General features: G+C 42.4%; 9 protein-coding genes and 1 non-coding gene across 10 annotated transcripts; 4 read left to right on the top strand and 6 right to left on the bottom strand.

The window, feature by feature from the left end:
• Positions 1 to 168: 168 nt before the first annotated feature.
• Positions 169 to 2101, bottom strand: I206_107261 (uncharacterized protein; the record flags this gene model as incomplete). Its single annotated transcript, XM_019156918.1, has 4 exons — positions 169 to 1356; positions 1413 to 1851; positions 1921 to 2036; positions 2093 to 2101. The coding sequence occupies 4 exons, from the start codon at positions 2099 to 2101 to the stop codon at positions 169 to 171; spliced, it is 1752 nt and encodes a 583-aa protein (XP_019009636.1).
• Positions 2102 to 2382: 281 nt separating this feature from the next.
• Positions 2383 to 2896, top strand: I206_107260 (uncharacterized protein; the record flags this gene model as incomplete). The annotated part of the gene is made up of 2 exons (XM_019156919.1): positions 2383 to 2473; positions 2541 to 2896. The coding sequence occupies 2 exons, from the start codon at positions 2383 to 2385 to the stop codon at positions 2894 to 2896; spliced, it is 447 nt and encodes a 148-aa protein (XP_019009637.1).
• Positions 2897 to 3058: 162 nt separating this feature from the next.
• Positions 3059 to 3143, top strand: I206_107259. The gene has a single exon. It is a non-coding gene; the product is annotated as a tRNA-Lys (tRNA).
• Positions 3144 to 3322: 179 nt separating this feature from the next.
• Positions 3323 to 5843, top strand: I206_107258 (uncharacterized protein; the record flags this gene model as incomplete). Its single annotated transcript, XM_019156920.1, has 3 exons — positions 3323 to 4608; positions 4659 to 5386; positions 5467 to 5843. The coding sequence occupies 3 exons, from the start codon at positions 3323 to 3325 to the stop codon at positions 5841 to 5843; spliced, it is 2391 nt and encodes a 796-aa protein (XP_019009638.1).
• A 1183-nt stretch (positions 5844 to 7026) lies between these two features.
• I206_107257 (uncharacterized protein) lies at positions 7027 to 7344 on the bottom strand (the record flags this gene model as incomplete). The annotated part of the gene is made up of 1 exon (XM_019156921.1): positions 7027 to 7344. One exon carries the CDS (start codon positions 7342 to 7344, stop codon positions 7027 to 7029), a length of 318 nt encoding a protein of 105 aa, XP_019009639.1.
• Positions 7345 to 7549: 205 nt separating this feature from the next.
• I206_107256 (uncharacterized protein) lies at positions 7550 to 9352 on the bottom strand (the record flags this gene model as incomplete). The annotated part of the gene is made up of 6 exons (XM_019156922.1): positions 7550 to 7839; positions 7898 to 8009; positions 8076 to 8197; positions 8270 to 8765; positions 8824 to 8999; positions 9067 to 9352. The coding sequence occupies 6 exons, from the start codon at positions 9350 to 9352 to the stop codon at positions 7550 to 7552; spliced, it is 1482 nt and encodes a 493-aa protein (XP_019009640.1).
• Positions 9353 to 9542: 190 nt separating this feature from the next.
• Positions 9543 to 10677, top strand: I206_107255 (uncharacterized protein; the record flags this gene model as incomplete). Its single annotated transcript, XM_019156923.1, has 3 exons — positions 9543 to 10017; positions 10141 to 10385; positions 10468 to 10677. 3 exons carry the CDS (start codon positions 9543 to 9545, stop codon positions 10675 to 10677), a joined length of 930 nt encoding a protein of 309 aa, XP_019009641.1.
• Positions 10678 to 11520: 843 nt separating this feature from the next.
• I206_107254 (uncharacterized protein) lies at positions 11521 to 12051 on the bottom strand (the record flags this gene model as incomplete). The annotated part of the gene is made up of 1 exon (XM_019156924.1): positions 11521 to 12051. One exon carries the CDS (start codon positions 12049 to 12051, stop codon positions 11521 to 11523), a length of 531 nt encoding a protein of 176 aa, XP_019009642.1.
• Positions 12052 to 12721: 670 nt separating this feature from the next.
• On the bottom strand, positions 12722 to 13192 carry I206_107253 (uncharacterized protein; the record flags this gene model as incomplete). Its single annotated transcript, XM_019156925.1, has 1 exon — positions 12722 to 13192. The coding sequence occupies one exon, from the start codon at positions 13190 to 13192 to the stop codon at positions 12722 to 12724; it is 471 nt and encodes a 156-aa protein (XP_019009643.1).
• A 3792-nt stretch (positions 13193 to 16984) lies between these two features.
• On the bottom strand, positions 16985 to 18825 carry I206_107252 (uncharacterized protein; the record flags this gene model as incomplete). The annotated part of the gene is made up of 8 exons (XM_070203486.1): positions 16985 to 17111; positions 17178 to 17237; positions 17295 to 17403; positions 17446 to 18056; positions 18105 to 18185; positions 18236 to 18549; positions 18645 to 18724; positions 18798 to 18825. 8 exons carry the CDS (start codon positions 18823 to 18825, stop codon positions 16985 to 16987), a joined length of 1410 nt encoding a protein of 469 aa, XP_070059587.1.
• Between the last annotated feature and the right edge of the window lie 151 nt (positions 18826 to 18976).

Here is an 18976-nt window from a genome sequence, read left to right as displayed (position 1 = left end):
ATGTTTGAATGGCTAGAATGATAGAGGGAGTAGAAACTGAATTTCGATGTCAACATTGGATGAGGTGAATCTATAAGTATCTGATATATCGATCATTGCATTTACAATTGATGCATACATGTACAAAAATAAAATACACGTTCGAACAAATCATCATTGAGGTTTAGATTAATCTTTATTATTCTCCTTCTTATTCATACGATTCATTAATAATTGATATTCTCTATTTTGTTTATGTTTATCTTCTCTTTCTTTTTTATCTTGATTCAATAAATCATTTGCACCATCTTGAATTGATAATCCTTGAGCTGCACGCCATTTAGCTTTTTTCATTTTCTTTTCTTCTTCTTTTGATGCTTTTATATCTTCTTCTAAAAAGGATTTAACAGATGTTATTATAGATCCTTGAAGTGGTTTTAATTTTTCACCATATTTTATTCCTCCTCCTCCATCTTCTTCTCCTTCTGAATTTGATAAAGAAGGTGATCTAGGAGGTTCAACTAAATATGGTTCAGGTGTATAAGAAATGGATCTTTCTCTTTTTTGTACAGGTTCAGGAGAACGTGATGTGCTATATCGGCCCTTTGGGATAGGTGAAGGAGATTTCGATCTCGCATATCCTCTTCTTCTGGGTGATCTCGATCTTGAAGCTGATCTATATCTATCTCTTGAAGGTGATCTTCTTCTAGCATAATATGGTGATCTGGATCGTGATCTTGATCGAGAATAAGAAATTGACCTATCTCTATATCTTCTTCTATAGGGACTGGGTGATCTTCTTCTACTATATGGATTCGGTGATCGTCTTCTATCATCGTACGATGGTGATCTTCTCCTTCGATCAATGGGCGACCTATCTCTATATGTCCTTGTTCTCGATCTTGACCTTGATCTACTCCTATCATACGATCTTGACCTTGAGCGATCATGCCTATATCCAGGTGATCTAGGTCCATAACCACTTTTTCGACGTATAGGAGATCTAGTCCTTGATCTACCTCTTGAAGATATATCTTCGTCATGATTTTTGATATCAATATCCATCTTACCATCATCTGAAGAATCAGAATCTCCTACACCAGCTTTGAGATCATATTCGCCTACATCTCCGAAAATATCTTCATCATCCGAAGGCAGTGGTGAAGCTTCTTTCTTTAATGCTGGGACGATGGTTGCAGGGAGATTCTCAACTTGAGTTGGAATGGGTTCTGATAATTTGACATCATCTTTCATTTCTGTCTTTGGCTCTTCTACGGTATTTGCAGGTATATCAGATTTGACTTTCTTCTTTTTCTTCTTCTTCTTCTTTTCACCTTTTTCCGATTCTTCAATCTTCTTCTGTGCAATTGATTTAAACTATTTCATCTATAAATTAATAATACATCTTTATAATTTGACATAAGCAAACTTACACCTCTACCTAATTTTTCTTCTTTATTGTCAACTTTTAATTCTATTGATTTTTTACCTAAACCTTGACCAAGATTATCTAACTCATCATCAATTTGTTCTCCTTTTTCTCTAGCTAATTCAGCTTTTCTTGAAGCTAAGAGAGCATAATCTAAACCTTTAACTAAAACTGAATGTTCAACATCTCCACCTAAATAAGCTCTTTGCTTTTCTAATTCTTCTAATTCTTCAGAATTTTTAACTTTTGATTTACGTTCTTCAAAATCTTTCAATAATTTTGTAACATCTGAATATTCTGAATTTTCAACTCCTTTTCTACGTTGTTCTGCTCTATCTTTATATTGTGATTCAGAATTAGATTCTTGTTGATGTTCTTTTTTATGATATTTACGTGGTGCAAATTCAGGTTTAGTAGGATTTACTTCTTTTTTCTTTTCATATCTACCCGAAGTTGAAATCAACAGGATCCTAACACGATAAACAGACGTAACAAGAGGTTTATAAGCTTACCCCTCCTTTGTCTTCAATCCCCATCCCCTTTTCGGAGGGGGTGCTCCCAATACCCCTCGAGAAGAGCTTCCCGAAGCAGCCGGTCGGGGGGCAGAAAGCAGATTTCGAAATGCGTCCTACCATGATATCAGCTGAATCTGCCTTCGGATATCTCGATGAAACCTCATCTCACCTGGTCCATGACGGTATGGCTTGGATATATAAATGGACAATCTTCTCGGAATGCAAGTATAGACAATCATAAGCTGTCTGGGACAGACTAAACGGTTAATAAATGATGTCAAAACATATACTCGTGGATAGCGCATGGTATGACAAAAGCATAATTTGATCCCGCGCTCACTGCAAGAACCAAACATAGATGTAGACTTGTCACAAAGTGGATGATTAGGTGCTTTTTATCTTCTTCTTCTTCTCAATTGATTTTGGTTAATTGGCAAGTCCTTCGATAGCTTACCAATAATGTCAAATCCGCTCTTACGCATCATATTATGCGGCAAAACCACTACGGTGGGTAAAGAAGTCATAGCAGGCTTGAAACCGGAATATGAAGGTGTGTCCTTATTGTCAGACCTGTTCCCTCATTTGTACATAATATAACTCAATATAACCCTTGATAGTAATCCGATTCATAATTTCTATCGAAGAAGCACGAAAGGAAATTCCATTATTATTTTCAGGTCAAACCGAGAACTTGTCCAAAGAAGAAGGCAAAGGTTCTCATGATTATTCTAAAATCCCTGATGGAGTAATGTTAGGTCAAGGATACGACAAGACGAATGCTGAAAATCTTGAAATTATATGTAAACAACAGAATCTTAAGAAAATACCTTTCTTCTTAGGGGATAGAACGAAACCTTCCCCACCGTATGGACCCCAATACGGACCACATATAATGAAACGAGCAAGAGAAGCGCTAGAAAGATGGAGGACACATCCACACAAGGAGAAAATTGATAATCCCATTTTGTTCTGACTTTCTCTTCCCGTTGCAAAGGGGACGATGGAATCATTATTCACCTTTCGGGATGTAACAAGTGAGGTAAAGCACGGGGCTAAGGTCGAATTACGTAAGTTTTTTCGTCTGACAGGTATATAACCTAGCCAAAATTCGGATTTCCGTCGAACAATCTCGCAAGCTTTCGTGGCCAAATCGGTTACGGCTCCCGACTCTTACCGATTGGTCGATCGGGCGATTGCGGGTTCGAGTCCCGCCGAGAGCTTGTCAACCTTTTTGTGCTCCTTCTTGGTATGGTTTTGATATGGTAGTTGTTGTGTGGTTCGGTGGATCCGGTGTTTACCGCGTCAATTATTGATTTTTTTGCTTTTCACTTAGATTGGGCGCATTGACATTTTCGTCAATCAACTTCATCTATCCATCTTCAGTATGCGACAAATCTAAATGACACAGTCTGCACGATCTCTGGAAGCTGAGATACCCAATGAATCTAGCTCAAAATGGTATATAAACCATCTAGATGCTCATATAACGGCTTCGAAAAGACAAATTTTAGGTCAAACATCAATTTTAAACCCAAATAAACGTTCAGCTTATCCTACGATTGTACCACCAAGTAATGCTTTATGGACACCAGAAGAAAAAGAAATCTTTTTCGCTTCATTACGTAGACATTCAAGATATAGACCTGATTTAATAAGTGCACAAGTCGGAACGAAAAACGAAGATGAAGTAGATTGGTATTTAGATCTCTTGGAATATGGAGCTGAAATTACAGGGCAAGTAGATCATAATAGAAGACATGAATATCCTGAACCGAAAATAAGATATGATGGTTTAAGATCTTGGAGAAAAGGTCTAGCTCCTTCAGCTAGAGAAACAAGTGATCGATGGATAGAAATTGAAGAAGTTCTTGCAAAAAGTGTTATCAAGGATATTCAACAAAGAGAAGAAGATGAATTAAGTATAATAACCAAAAGAAATCGTAGAGTTGAGAAAAGGGAATTGGCACAAAAATTAGAGTTTATTCAAGATGAAGACAAATTGACACCTTATAAACGTGAAAAATTATTCGAAGAACATCCTTCTTATAAGGGTATGGAGAATAAATGGGCAATTGATGACTATTTGAAGGAGATTGATGGAGTAAAATTAAGTGAACTTAATGGTCTAATGAAACCAGATTGGTCAACTTGGTATTCTGATCGTATAAAACCGATCAAATCATTCAATTACAAGCCACCACCGCTGGATGGTGAGAATAATAATCGATATGCATCGCCTCAGGAAAGGGCAGAAGCGGAAGAAGCTGATTTAGAAACAAATGCGATTGCCCCGAAAAGAGTTGATCCTCAAGGGAAAATAGAGATGGATCAGCAGAATTATCTTGAAATCATGGCTATACCCAAGAAAGAACGTACGAATGAGCAAAGAAAACTGTTAACAGCAATCACTAATCGTAGGCGAAATAGAGAAAAATATAGAATTCAGAAATTAATGGAGGAAGGAATGACCAAAGATGAGATTGATTCGGCTGGAGGAGCAGATGCGATCTTTGCTGGAAGGGAAAAAGGAGATACTGCGATAGCCCAGCCAGTCTCTAGAAGAATCAAAGCAAAGCCCGAATCAAGTGCGATGGTCGGTAAACTAAGACGCATGGGGATGTACGATCATTTAATGATGAGCGGTGTGGAAGTCTTCAACTTTGATATGATTAGAAAGGTATATAAGTGAGTAAAAGATATGTATTGTAGAGACCAGAAGCTGATAGTTTACGCAGAGAACAAAACCCTGACAGGCCCAGTAATATCTCTTTCAGCGTACTTCAAGGTATACACAAACTTCTCGTCAACGAACTCCGACGACTAATCTACCATACCCTCTTTGTTGCCGAACAGGCATACCTCCAACGGCCCGGATCAGAAGATGATCAAGCTCCAGAAGTCGAAGCCAGCCACGTCCATCAAGTTTTGCTCACACTTGGACTGAATCACCCAGGGGTGACAATAATCGACTTTTTGGAAAGGATATTTGACGAAGAGGGAGGGGATGAACAGGACCGAGAAGGTACTCCTCGTGCGTCCGATGACGACCAAGATGAAGATGAAGGCTCTGAAGGCTCATGCGACCGAGAAGATGGAACAGAGGAGGAGAAGGTCAGTCTCAGAACACATCAATTTGAATCATCTATCTTCCCACCTGGAGAAATTCCTTGGCATCATTTACCTCATTTCGATCCAGACTTGAATGATCAGTCTACAGAAGATACAGAAGAAAGTTACCAGGTAGACGAGATGAGTGATGCAGCTACTGAACTTGAGGGTAAAGAGCTAGATGACGCTCTGGTCAAATTGGATGAAGCTCACGATGCGACATATGAAAGGTCACTTTGGAAGCACGTCAAGAAGGACACGAAAGGATTGGATGGTGATGATAGAGCGGAGATCTGGACAATGAAGTATGACGGTGCGAAGAATGATAAATCAGATCAGCATCTCGCCGAGAAAGGTATGTCTGTCCGATTCACAACCATGATTTCCCGTTATGATGGTCTATAGAAGCTGACTCAAGATTCGGTTGTGATTTAGGTTATATCAGCTTGTTATTGTCATCGGATGTTGCTCGACGAAAGCGAAAATACATTGAGCTCATACATTGCAGATACCCAACTACCAGAATCAAGACACTTGCAAGGGCGAATAAAAGGTTGAAGTCAAATGCATGGATCATCGATAGTGATTCCGAAACGGAAGATGAGGGTGGATATGTATGGAATCCGAATCAAGAGGAACGAGAAGATTACGATAGCGATATCTCTGAGAGTGATGAAGGGAGTCAAGTTTCCAATGATGAAGATGCACTGGATGATGAGGAGCAAGATGAGCTTGAAGATGAGAAAGGGGATGACGCAGTAGATGAGGATGATGGGGAGTTTGAAACGGAAAAAGGTGATCCAGAAGAATAAGACCGACATTTTTTCAGTCAGCTTGCGAATTGCTAATGATCTTGTTGTATATAAAGAAAGCTGTGTTGTATATGATGAGATATATGATAATGCGATGTCACTTGATTTTTGTGAGACAAGAGAATGCATGTTGTCTAGAAATACAACGACATTGATGATACAACCTCAAACCGTAGGACCTTCTAACTTCCTCGCTGCCTTGTTATTAGTCAAAATATCTTCGTCAAGAGTACCTTTGGATTTCTTCTTGACTCCCATTACTATCTTTGATTACCACTCGTGAAACCATTCCCCTTCTTTCTTTCCTATCCTTATATAACTTGGATCCCTATCAGGGTCTAAAGGCTTGTAGGAAGAAAGTATGTTCGATGGACTCGAAGTATATCTTTTGGTTTTTCGGTAACTTATTAAGGCGTCTACAATAAGCTGATTTAGCTTGGATTCCGAAAATACTGGTAAGTAGTGGCATGAATCAGCAACAGTCGATTTACAATCTACAGAAATTACATTCCAATATGCTTCTCCTGTTCGTGGGTAAATACGTTTAAATAGATAAACCAAGGGGTTCCAGTATTTGTACAAAAAGCTTCGCACCACTCATCAGATTAGCTTGTTCTAGAGCTTCAGTATTGTTCAAAAATCGTTTATCGTTGAATTGGGTGAATTGGCTCAAGAAATCAAGTGTAGACCGTATATCAATCCAAGCTGGAAACTTTTATTCTTTAAATCCCCTTTTATTCTTTCTATATGATTGCCAGTGAGACCAACATGTTAAACAAGACAAATCGATCTATAAGGTGTAACATTAGCATATAGTGTATTTTCTTACGAAAAATTCGGTTGTATCTACGGTGAAGTCAAAATCGACAATACGTTTCAGAGGACGACTCTTATCTTTATCCTGTCTCCTGTCCGATAAGTCTTTCCTGTTCTTGAGTTTGGGATGACGATCTGATATATCCCCTTTGGTCGAAGTATTCTCATATATCCGACAATGACAATCACATGAACAGCTGTGCTCCCCATGGCCATACTCAGACTCGCATTTCCTACGTTTCCGTTCGAACGGCTGTGAAATGGTCGTACCGGTACATCGAATTGTTATTTTGGGCTCAGCATGACTTTGGTATGACAGGGACTTATACAAAGTTTCCGCTGGATCGTGATAAGATCAATCCTCTACCTATCCTTCTGAAGGAGAAAGAACACAAATTTGAGGTAACTTACGATTAGATAATCTTTCATCCCAAGTCTCTATCGTATTTCCCCTTTTGCCAATTTCGATATGTGACATATCGGTGATTTTATTTGGTATGCATTCTTTTTGTCGAGGTCGAAGAGTCAAATGACCAGGTATCATATTTACAGCATGAATATCTTCAGATGAGATTAGATTATTGGTTCTTGCTAATCCCGAACTATCCTCGGATGCTGAGGTTTTACTACCCTCAGTCGCGGTGGTCGACCCCTCCCATTCTTGCGCGAAAGTAACTTGGGCCATTGATCTCCTTTTACTCTTACATGAGACTGTGTTTGAATGAGAAGATTACTTCGCATCGAGAAAACTCGTCTATTCTCCATGGCGCTCAAATGTGCAAGAGCATCTTATCCTATACATACAAATCTGGAATGTAGCGTTATAATACAATGGAAGGTATACTACAGAAATTGTAACTCAACGGTATGAAAGAATTCCGCTCTAACGCTCAATACCCGTCCAACCCCGCTCCAACGTTCTGACCATCAGTGACTCCACCTTCGAGTTGACCAGTAAATTTCATTCTAACCCCCATCCTGATACGTTCTTCCCACTCTCTGAACCATTCTCCCTCCTTCCTACCTAACAGATAATGAACACCCTTCGGCCCATATTGCAAAGTTGGATTTTCAGGTAATTCTGGATGAAGTTTATATAAACTTGGTAATCTATCTTGAGCTGCTGAAATACTTTCATTGGGGAACGTCGACGGTAAAGGAGGATAAAATTTCATTCCATCTGTGGGTTTCAAATCATTAGTTGTAAATCAGGCAAATGAAATACTGACAATACTGACAATTGATGAATGTGACATTCCACGGTGCACCGAAGAATCTTGGGAAAAATCGTTTGAGAATCCAGATCATTGGCCAGATCAAGGTGATCCAGGATAGGAAATAGATAAATCCCTATGGTACCGAGAAAAAGTGAGTTGAGAAAAAAGTACCATATACACACGATTCAACCGGACTTACATGGTTCATAGCTCTGCTGAAGACATTATTTGGACGAATAACGATAGCTTTAGGAGTAATCTCGCTGGCGATTGTAATATAATTCGATTGATATCCAGTTGATAGAATGGCACCACTGATTGCTGTTGATGACATGAGGATATTAGCATTTCCAACGTTGACTCCGTTGTTTCAAATGAGCCATTCACACATACCTGCTTGCAAACTTTCGAGCTCCCAACCGTATATTCCCTTCTGGATCCAAAATTCCCTAAAAATACCTATATCCCTACAATAGATCTTGCACCATTCCTTCAAACTTGGTTGATCTTCCACAGCACGTCTAGCGTTTTCAATATCATTATCTAAGCTAATTTGAGGAGCTTTGGAAGCTATCCTGGAGTCCCAGAATTCCGGGATATCTTGCATCTTCACCCAACCTGGAATACCTTTCTTCAATCTATAAACGTTCCAAGCGTCTATCTCAGCTTGTTCAGCTCTAGTCGATATTCTTCCCAAGTCGGTGGGTAGATACTCCGTCTCTGTGTCTAGGGATTGATATTCACCATGAGCGTTTTGGTGATCTGGCGCGAATGTTGCTCCGTATCGCAAGGAATGATCGCCTCGGTATGTCGTATAATCTGCAGGGATTGTTCGAAGATGGATGTGATTCCTGTTAGTAGGATGATTGATAATATCGGTCAAGTCGATCTGTAGATCTCTGTCAGTATGGTGTCTCTCAAAAACGGGATACCTGATAGTGACATACAGTAAAGTTGAAATCCGTCACATAGTACGTCTCGCCTCTTTTCTTCGAGACTTGTACCCCATTCTGCCAGACAGTTTGATCAATTTGTGACGTCTCTGGGTGTTGCCCAGTACACCTTATCTTGATTGCTGGGAGGATCATAGCTTGACTTCTAATGAAGTCATACATAACATTGGCTGTGCACAGCATATGGGTCAATTGGAGGATTTCTTTGACCTGAACAAGGGGGTAAGAAACACATACGATTTGATAATTTTGGATCACTTGTTTCCACCACCAACCCATTCTGACGGTATTCTATCGAGTTTGCACTTTCATTGTCAATATGAGGTTCTCCGTTGCAAGGCCCAGAAAAGAGATGTAAGAGGTGTTGAGGGATAATCCGGTCTTCAACGGTCGGAGCGTGAGAAGAAGAACCTCCCGCACCAGATGACGACGATGCTAAAGCACTGTCGTATGAAGGAGGGGGCAGATCAAGATCATCTTCTGGCGAAAGCGAAGGAACAAGATGCTTCGAGTCTTGTGTCATTGTGCTATTCTTGATGTTTGATGAAGAAGAGAGAAATTGAGTATGGCAAGTTCAGTGGCGACATATAAATATCCAGTGCATAGCCTCGTTATCATTTCGGCATTCACACTCTATAACAACCCTCCACTTTTTAACTTCATGTTTTCTCCTTTTCCCTTTCGAATACTGCATTGCTCAACGTATGCACAGCATGCCCATCGGACCATCACTCCCTCCTCACTTGGCTCATCTAGCGGGCCAAAGATCACCTACCCCAGAAGAAGAAGGTCCTACTCGACCTCCACCTGCAGCAGCAGCAAATGAAGACGAAGATGATGACGATGACTTTGGACCGGCTTTACCACCACATTTAGTTGCAGCTCGAAAAAGCAAACCTGCTGGACCAGCCTTACCCCCTTCAGTATCTTCGATAGGTCCATCTATACCGAATGCTGGACCCTCTCGACCATATGCCCCTCCTAATAATGACGATGACAGTGATGATGAAGTGATTGGACCTATGCCCTCCGCGTCTACCGGCCAGGAAGAGTCAGGATCTGCGGTGAAAGAATTCTTAGAGAGGGAAGAAAGGCGTAGGAAGCAATTGGAAGAGGAGAACGCACCGAAAGAGAAGAAGAGAGAAGAATGGATGTTGGTACCTCCTACTAGTGGTGTATTGTCTAGTGGTGAGTAAGGTTACAAACACTGCTCAATCCGACCAACTGTCCAGTCCTACTTCATACCCCCCGTCGCTCCTGGTAAACTCAGGTACTAGAAATCTCTTCGCCAATTGATGCATCTGAGTATAGTCGACCCACTGCGTAAACGACCCACAACTTTTTCCAAGTCTACTCGCGAGCCCGAATCGGTTGATCATAGCGTATGGACTGAAACTCCCGCAGAGAAGGCTCAGCGTATAGCGGATGAAGTGGCTGGTGTCAAGCGAAAGAAGGATAAAGCTGGTGAGCGGATAATGTCGTTTGATGAAGAGCAGGAGGAAAGGCGGAAGAGAAGAAGGGAACAGGAGATCAAAAGCACTTTGCAGTCGCATGTTGTGAGTGAAATGTTCTGACATCGTTCGAAAGAGAAAAGCATATCTCCCTGCTGAATTTTATACTGACCCGGCTGTATCACAGCGTGGTCCTTCATTACTCGATCAACACGCCTCCAAGCTCTCCAAAAAGAAGAAGGGCGATGATGATGCCCCTGCTATTTGGGATCACGATAGAGATATGGGTGTGACTGGAAGGTTATTGACTGATAATGAAAGGCAAAAGAAAATCAAAGATGCCAGAGGTCTTGGAGATAGGTTTGGTCATGGAAAATCCGGAGCATATAATATGTAAAGGCACTGTAATATGCATGACGCCATAATGAACACTACTAATGTCCGTTCCCCTGGATCTGATTTCAACCTCACGTCGTACTAGCGCTTGACTGGTCGTGATCAGAATCATAAGATGAAGCTGAAATGCTCTGATCTATTAGGTGTCTGCGAAGTCTTTTGGAAGGGCGAGCTATGGTGATCTATCCGCATCGCAATTGATGTATACGATTTCGGCTTCAAAAGCCGCAACGACTTTTGAAGGCTCATAGACCGTGACCCTATAATATGTCGTATTCTCGGTCGTATTGTCATTGATGCTTCGCCTAGAGTACTTACTACCTACGCTGCTAATGCGTTTGATATTGGGATAAGTTGCTCTAGAGACTGATGTAGAGGTAGTGGATAAGTCGCTCATTATGCTAACAGTGGATCTAAGGACTCGGACTTTTTGATATCCGAATGCTGGCCAAAGACTGTACTGACTTATATAGACGAGTTTAGGGATGATAGGGCATCTTCTCATAAATCTGGACTTTGGTACGGCCACCACAGAAGAAAGGATCTGCCTGAGGAACGATGCCTGCTAATCGGCACCGATGAAACCGGAAAAAGCCAAAATAATAAGGGATTCTCATTGCAAATGTTAGCATCTTCACGAAACCCCGGGGTGTTGGGGTGATCATGAAGCATGAAATCGCATTCAAAATACATTCTGCAAATCAAATCAAATCAAATCAAATCACGATGAGCTACTGTATAATATCACCCCTCAGCTAATGCTGATTGCTGTAAAAGCTATCTACACGATTCTACTAGGAAAATGTACTGTTATAGGTAAACACTCTACGGAGGGGAAAAACGTCTAACAGGCTTCTCCACGAGCGCCAGGTGTCAGAAACCGTCTTTTCGGTTGTTGTACCGGATCATCGCTACCTAGGGACTCTCCAGATCTCTTGGACCCGGCATGTGTTGACTTTGACGTGAGCTGTTTGATTAATTCTGAGATCGCGCTCTCATCCAGCTTGTCAGCCAGTCCTCTTTTCACCATTTTTGACTGGACTTCGAAGATATCGTTTTCAGAACTAGTAGTGAAATATTCCTGGATCCATTTTCGAGTTGCGGTCCAAATAAAATCGTATCTTTCTGAACTATCAGGGAAGTGGTTTTGAGCTGAAGACTTGTTATAGCCTTGCTCATGTTGATCTAAGATAGCCCGTATTCCATACTGGAATGGGGTGGGACTTTGAGTATGTAGCAGACTTTTAAGAGTTAACTCGGTAACACCTAGATCCCTCAGCTTGTTGTTAACCTCGTTGAATTCCGACCACCAGGGCGATGAGCTGTTTGTCGAGGGATCATCGCCCATGGGTTGGTCTTCTTCAATTGACGACATGATAACGTGCGGAGAGATAATCCAATGTTACGGTATATGAATGGGAAAGACTGCTGGGGTTCAGTAGGATGGAGGGAATTTTTTGCTGTCATAAAATGTAAAAGAAACATGGGGGATTTGACATAAAGATGACAAATATATATATATGGTGAGGGAGTGAATTTGCTAGTCACCCAATCGATAATCGAGTCAATGCCTGAATCCTCCTTTGACAGCGGCGGAGAGTACGAATATTCGAAAGGAGCAGGTCTAGACTTCACATATTTTGACACTTTATGACGCCGTTTGCGCACAGCAACAAAATCGACAAAATGTACCACAAAGGTGGCGATATGACGATTTGTCCAATATTTTCAGTCCTTGGAGAAAGAGGACAGCATTACATCAGATGATGTTGATTAGAGATTTCTGGATTCACTGAACAAATGCTCCTTTCAGTAAATTAGAAGAGAATAGCAAGATCAGAATGAATTGTGATATTCTGCATAGATCAGTGAAATTCGGCCGAGGCGTAATTTTGCCACTCGAAAATCGTTCTCTAAATACATAGGAAATGTTGGAGTCTACTACGGATATGTATCAACAAATGTTTAGCAGACTAAAAGGAACTGTTCCCCCGCTCTACATAAGCCAGCCTTATTTAGCTGCCAAGGCAGCCTGGATCAGTACACTAACAGCCTTCATCCTTAACTGCGCTGTCCGAGGATTCGCTTTCTGCGTCCTCTTCCTCTGTAGTGTGATCTGACTCTTCGGGTGATGTATCTCTATTATCAGACAACTGGAATAAGTCTGTATGGTAGTACGTGTTATAAACCCGCATGAATGACTTCACAGTGTCCCCACCGAGCTCTAGTAAATCCGACGATACAGAGGGGTTCAACCTTCCTGGCAGATCTTCAACCGATTCGAGAGAAGTTCGACAGGCTGGACAACTTTCTTCATTGGGATAAGGTTCGGAGCTTTTGATGAGGTTGACATGTGCCTTCTTGCTTTCCTTCTGCGCATCCTTAAAGGTAGGATGCTTGCTGAGGTTTTCTTCCATTGTCCTCCATTCACCTAACAACTTGTTTGTCATTTCTTCAACTTTAGCCGCGGAGTTTGGAGCGGCTGAGTTGCTATCAGAGGAGGTTTGTTGTGACATCGAGTGATACAAGTTGAGAGTGACTGGATGTGTAGTATTTGACTGCTGATGAGAGCTGATGTATGAATGTGATGAGAAATTACTGTGAAAGATATCTCTGTGACTTCGAGTGGCGAAAGATATGAGAGAGATGATTGTAAGAAATGATAATTAGATTGATTCTGGCTTATATATTCGTTTGACAGTTGCAAGGGTTGGTGCTCGACTTATCATCTCCTTTGAGTCATGTCTATCTGTCACAACGATGTCATCTTAGTATAGAAGAAAAGATCAGTTTTGATGTAGCAAGTCCTCGCTTAGATAGAGAGGGCTTCTGATGAAGAACTTATACTAGTATGACGTGCTTAAGAAGCCCATGGTCGCGCCTGCGAAGCCATCCTAGATGGCGTCGAGTGGGGAGAAGATCATGAGAAGGCTGGAGCTCGACCAATCTCCTCCTTTGAATGCGATATGTCTGTCACAGTTATAACACCTCGAAAGAAAGGAAAGGATTAGTCTTGACGTATGAAGCGCTCGCTTACCTGGCGAGGGCTTCCTACAAGAAGATATACTAGAATGACGTGCTAAAGGAGCCCATGGTCGAGGCTGAGAAGTCGCCATTCATAGGATCGAGCTGGGGAAGGGTCTCACTTCCATTCACTTCTATAACCTTTCATATCAGAGACAAAAGGTATGCAAATGTGAAATAGCTTTATCGGCCACCTCGCTTCTAGCCCTTTTTTCTTATCAAGATAACGATACATCCCTCTTCCATGCTGCTTATTTGTCTCCTGTCAATTTCTATGTTCTTCTCGACCGCTCTCCGACGATTTCGGATCTTCCTTGAGGTTCCCACTATGGGCAGTGTGTCCCCAAGACATGTTTGATACTGACTTATCAGGTTTGATAGGACCGTGTTCATCCCTTGTAAAGGTACATTGTTGCTGGTATAGATTCTGGTCGGACTCTGATGATGATATGTACTCCTTCCGAAGGAGGGATATGAAGGAGAAAATTTCGAATATTTTTGATGAGTTGCTAAGGCATTCGATTGCACCGGTCTGTGTATGTAAGTTGGATTGAGTCGATACATGGTTTGCAGGATGAGTACGGTTCTGTAAGTCAGAATCGCGATAATGGCTTGACTATTGGTATGTCGAGAACATCAGTCTTGGGGCTGATGTATACCCCTCTCTCGGCATTTGCTACGATTCTTGAGTCGAAAATGCTCACCGTTTATACTCCTTGAAGAAAGGTAGGTACGTCTACTGGACAGAGAAAGGTGACATGCGATTTCATTTGCAATACTGTACAGTGTAAAGCACTTTCGATGTGACGATATTTGCAATTCTCAGATTGTGCCAAGAGAGCTCCTTTGCTAATTCCGTGACAAAAGAGGATATTTTTATGACAGCCATGCTCTATACAGCAGTGGACTTCTACATTCACAAACTACTACGTAAGTTGCACTTTGACACTTCCCCATAACCCCGAAACTTTCTTGCGATCGCCTCATCAGGTCTTTGATAACATGATCGCTATAGGCACAACCCGACCTTTGTCGCTCAGCCGACTCCTTGTTCAATAAAATCTGAGATCTTTGTCTCGTAGGGCTCACTTCCGATGTGAAGTATCGATCTTCAAGATGGCGTGAAAGCCGCTCGCACCGGGTCTAGAGACAATCCGGCTAGTGGCTGAGTCGGTACATGTTACGACCTTACTGCAGGGATGACGGAACCTGCTGTATGGTGGACAAAGATGAATTGTAATGATTAGGAAATAAAGCTAATTGTAGATGGATGATTGTAATAGTCAATTAGAATGTAACTTATGATATTTCATCGATGAGGGGAATACAAAATAGTATGTAAAATGTCGTGCTTATATACCTTTCAGAATAGCCTCCGGTATTACCGTTCAATTGGTATTGTATGCAGTGAATACCGTTAACGGTGTTGTATGCAGTGAATACCGTTAACGGTATTGTATGTGCTGAATACAATAAGAATGTAATGTAACGGTATTGTATGTGGTGGAATACAATAAGAATTGTAATGTCAGGATCCGGTGCATTACAGTACAGCTGAATTGGTTCTCAACGGTGCTCTGCGTGCTGTGTCAGCTTTTCAAGCCTGGACTCGTAAAGTTTGGCTGTACATTCGAAACCTCTCAGACGAGCTATGCACATATGGAAGCATGAGTCCTTTCCCTCCAGTAGTCATGATGGAAGTCACAGAGTACTTAGACTTACAGTTGGTCGTACTCCTGGACCTTGCGTTTGTACCCAAAGAGTCAGAGTACGTTGAGCTTAAGAGGGAAGCTTTGCCATGAGACAATCTCGATATATCAGACATTTGCGGTTGGTCGTATATTTAGTAGGTGTTTAAGGGTGGAAGGAGGTTGAATGAGGTGGGAAAATGTTGGACTCTTATGACCCTTTAAAACCAATCTCAGAGCAGCGAATCTGTGTAATTCAGCTTAGGATATGAATTATGTAATAGTAAAGTGTTTCAGCAGAGTGAACAAAAGATAACAAGGGATTGACTTAATCTGACGTATCTAACTTTTGTATAGTCATAATGTAGCTCAAAAGATTGGACCAGGCCTAGACCTCTTGAGTATGTCAAGTGGAAGTTGTACAGTATACGTGAATGAACCATCCGGTCTTTCGGTTTTGATGTTTAGTTGTCTGCATGATGAGTTACTGTATCAGGGGTGAGCAAAATTCCACCCAATGTCAGAAACAGTCCTTTGATCCGAGTGAAAAACATAAACTAAACACAGCCAATAAGCAATTAGCCTCATTCAGCTTCCAGTATCAGTTTGTATACATGATTATCCAATCTTTTCATCATAATCCTTAATCCATGCTGAGGCGGTATTGTGTGCCGACTCTTGTAACACCTCATCTCTGTCTCCACCTCTTACCACATTCCCATGCTCTCTGAATAAGTCTTTAATGTGTTGCGTCAACTGAATTTGATAATCCTCCACCTGTTCGAAGGACATTGCACTAAGCTTGAGGTAGGTCTTGAACCTAAGATGTAAAAATCGAGCTTGTAAGGCTTCGGAGGAGCTCAACGATTTGGTCTCAGACCGGCTGTCATTTTGACAGCTGGATAGTGAAATATCATTTGATTGGCTCATACTGTACTTCGAATGTAGTGTGGATGTGGATTACGATTCCTGGAATCTAAGTCATGATGAATATCAGAGAGGTTTATTGCCCTTCAAGCTTGTATACTGTACTTCGAATTGACTCGATATAAGTGACGCGGTAACTTTGGAAGATGATGATAATGCAAAGTCTCATGCGAACAACGGAAAGACTGCGCACGGGTAATCAACGGAAAGACTTGAGCCTTTCTCTCCTTATCCTTCGCGGCGGTATCTCGGAATAAGCCAACGATGTTACTGGAGTATATTCCTCCCGGCCTTATGTCTTACCGAGATAAGCAAGACTGACAATCAAAGTGAGTCATTCTCAATTTGAAAGGATGTCTATGACCCGATATTGGCTATATCTATCTGCTTGCTAAAATCCTGTTCGACGAGCAAGGATAGGGAACAGTGGATAGCAAGTAGGGTGGCGATGAAGGAAGAATCAGAATCTCAGCACAGCGTGCCTGAACGACCCAGTGTCTGCTTGTTATGTCTGTTCGACTATCGATTCGATTGAAGCCTGTCCACTGAAAAGCTGACCCAGATACTGTACATACATGCGATATCATCCTGTATATGTGGCATCGATGCATACTCGGTTTCCTTGCGATTGTGATGGCAATCTCTCTTCAGACTCCACTATTCCATTATCTATGTAAATCGTTGCACGACAACCGCATTTTGCAATTTGGCAGCTTCGATGGTTTCGTTGAAATCGCTGAGCTCACGACTTGGGAAGGTGGTCTGCAGGATGAAGGACCTAGCGTCGAGTCGAGAGCTTGGTAATGGGTTCAAGTCAGCTTCCGGTATAAGCTGACGAAGACGCGAACATGAGCGGACTCACGCCGATACGTAATTTCGCAAGTCCCCAACAGTGTGTGTCAAGTTGACTTTGGCGACCATCCTATATTGCCACACCGTGATCAGCAGTCATATGTCGTCGCAGAATTGTCAGGCTTACTTCGTTCCATCCCCTAATCTAAGCTGAATACTAGTAGTAGGTTTACTGGCATCCAGCTCGAACGTAGCCTGTCCACCAGCTGCAGCATTGCCACTGGATGTAGGTGTACCTGATCCAGATCCGCCAACTAAAATACCTTGGGGCAGGTTACCAGGCATCGAGGCCGTTGAGCTGGTGACTTCTGGAGCAGGTGACCCAAGTCGGTTACCTGAACCTCCGAAAGGTTTGGCAGGCTTCTTAGGCGGTAATTGATAGTCTTCCCTTCGTCGTTGAGCCACTTCCACATTCAAGCGTTGATTGAACCTGACTCCAAAGACACTGGGAGGTGCTCTTCCAGACTCAATGGCTTGCAGCAAAGCTTTATTTTGAGGGTCATCATACGAAAGCAAAGGTCCGTCTTCAATTGAAAATCCGTTTCTCCAGAATGTCAATCGTCGAGTTGCAACATTCTCGTCACTGTCGTCATCATCGTCTTCTTCGTCGTCCTGCTCCTGTTGCGGATATCCAGCAGCGCCGGCCGGACCCCCAGCGCCTCTTCCGAACATTCCTGCTAAAAGGTTATCCATCATCGACGGTGTTACACCTGCGACGCTGGGTATAGAAGGAGCGCCTGATCCGGTCGGAGCAGGCGATGAATCAGTTGCTGCAATTGCTGTCGAAGGAGCTTCGTCCGAACCGAGTGTATGACCTGTTCCACGGAATGCTGAGGCTGGTTGGGGTGCACCTTGAACTCCCCCGGCAGAAGGAGCTCGAGGTCCATTTCTGAATAGGAGTCAGCAAAACGAGTCAGCCACGTCAAAGACCGCTTACTGATTAGCCATTCGAAGGATGTTGTCTACAAGTGAGTTCCCAGTTCCTCTAGGATCGTCGGGATTTTGAACTGCTAAACCACTACATATGCCATCAGTTTCACTTCAACTGCATTTTGATTGAGGACTGACCTTCTTCCACCTCCTGCATATAGCTCTTCGGGTTCATCCCCTCCTGTAGGGGCGTCGTCCTCGTCATCGTTGCTCTCACCAAGTCTACCAAATCTACTTCGTTCTGGTCGACCCCATCCGGCGGGCAATGGTTCAGCAGCCGCTTCGCCACCTAACGTTCTCGGACCACCTGTAGGTGCAGCAGTATTGCTGTTCGAAGGTTCATCAGACATTGTGGGCGAGTCCAATGCAAGGTCGGCGTCTTCGTCGTCCTGTCGATCTGGGATCAGGGGTTCTGAGGCGGTTTGAGTCGCAAAGAAGTCTTCAATTGCGCCCTACAAATGGGAGATCAGTCTTACATTGAGTCCATATCGAAGAGCCAAAGATGCAGCAGTCTTGCGAGAGAAAGAGATCCACGTCTCTTGCTCACCTCTAAGGTAGTGCCGGATTCAAGGAAGTGAGCAGCGTCTTCTGGGCTAGCTTGAGTTATAGCTACAAATTGATCGATATCTGTATAGCCATATTCATGAACGTCAGCTTGAGTGTCTTGTACTTCCCAGGTAATCACAGATCTTCAGCTCACCCTCCTGTGTTGGTGGAAGTCCAGGCATATCTGATAAATATCTAGAAAAAGAAAGAAGAAGAAGGTTGAAATATGGATCAACTTGAAGATGACGCAGCGACAACCTCCACCTGCTTGAGCGTGTCAGAGATAGGCGTGTCAAACAAGACCTTTTTGCCACTTGCGTGCCTTAGCTCACC

This window comes from Kwoniella pini, chromosome 10 (genome assembly GCF_000512605.2).
Source record: "Kwoniella pini CBS 10737 chromosome 10, complete sequence".
NCBI lineage: Eukaryota > Fungi > Basidiomycota > Tremellomycetes > Tremellales > Cryptococcaceae > Kwoniella > Kwoniella pini.
The sequence above is the reverse complement of the archived record's forward strand: the minus strand, read 5'-3'. Positions and strand labels throughout refer to the sequence as shown.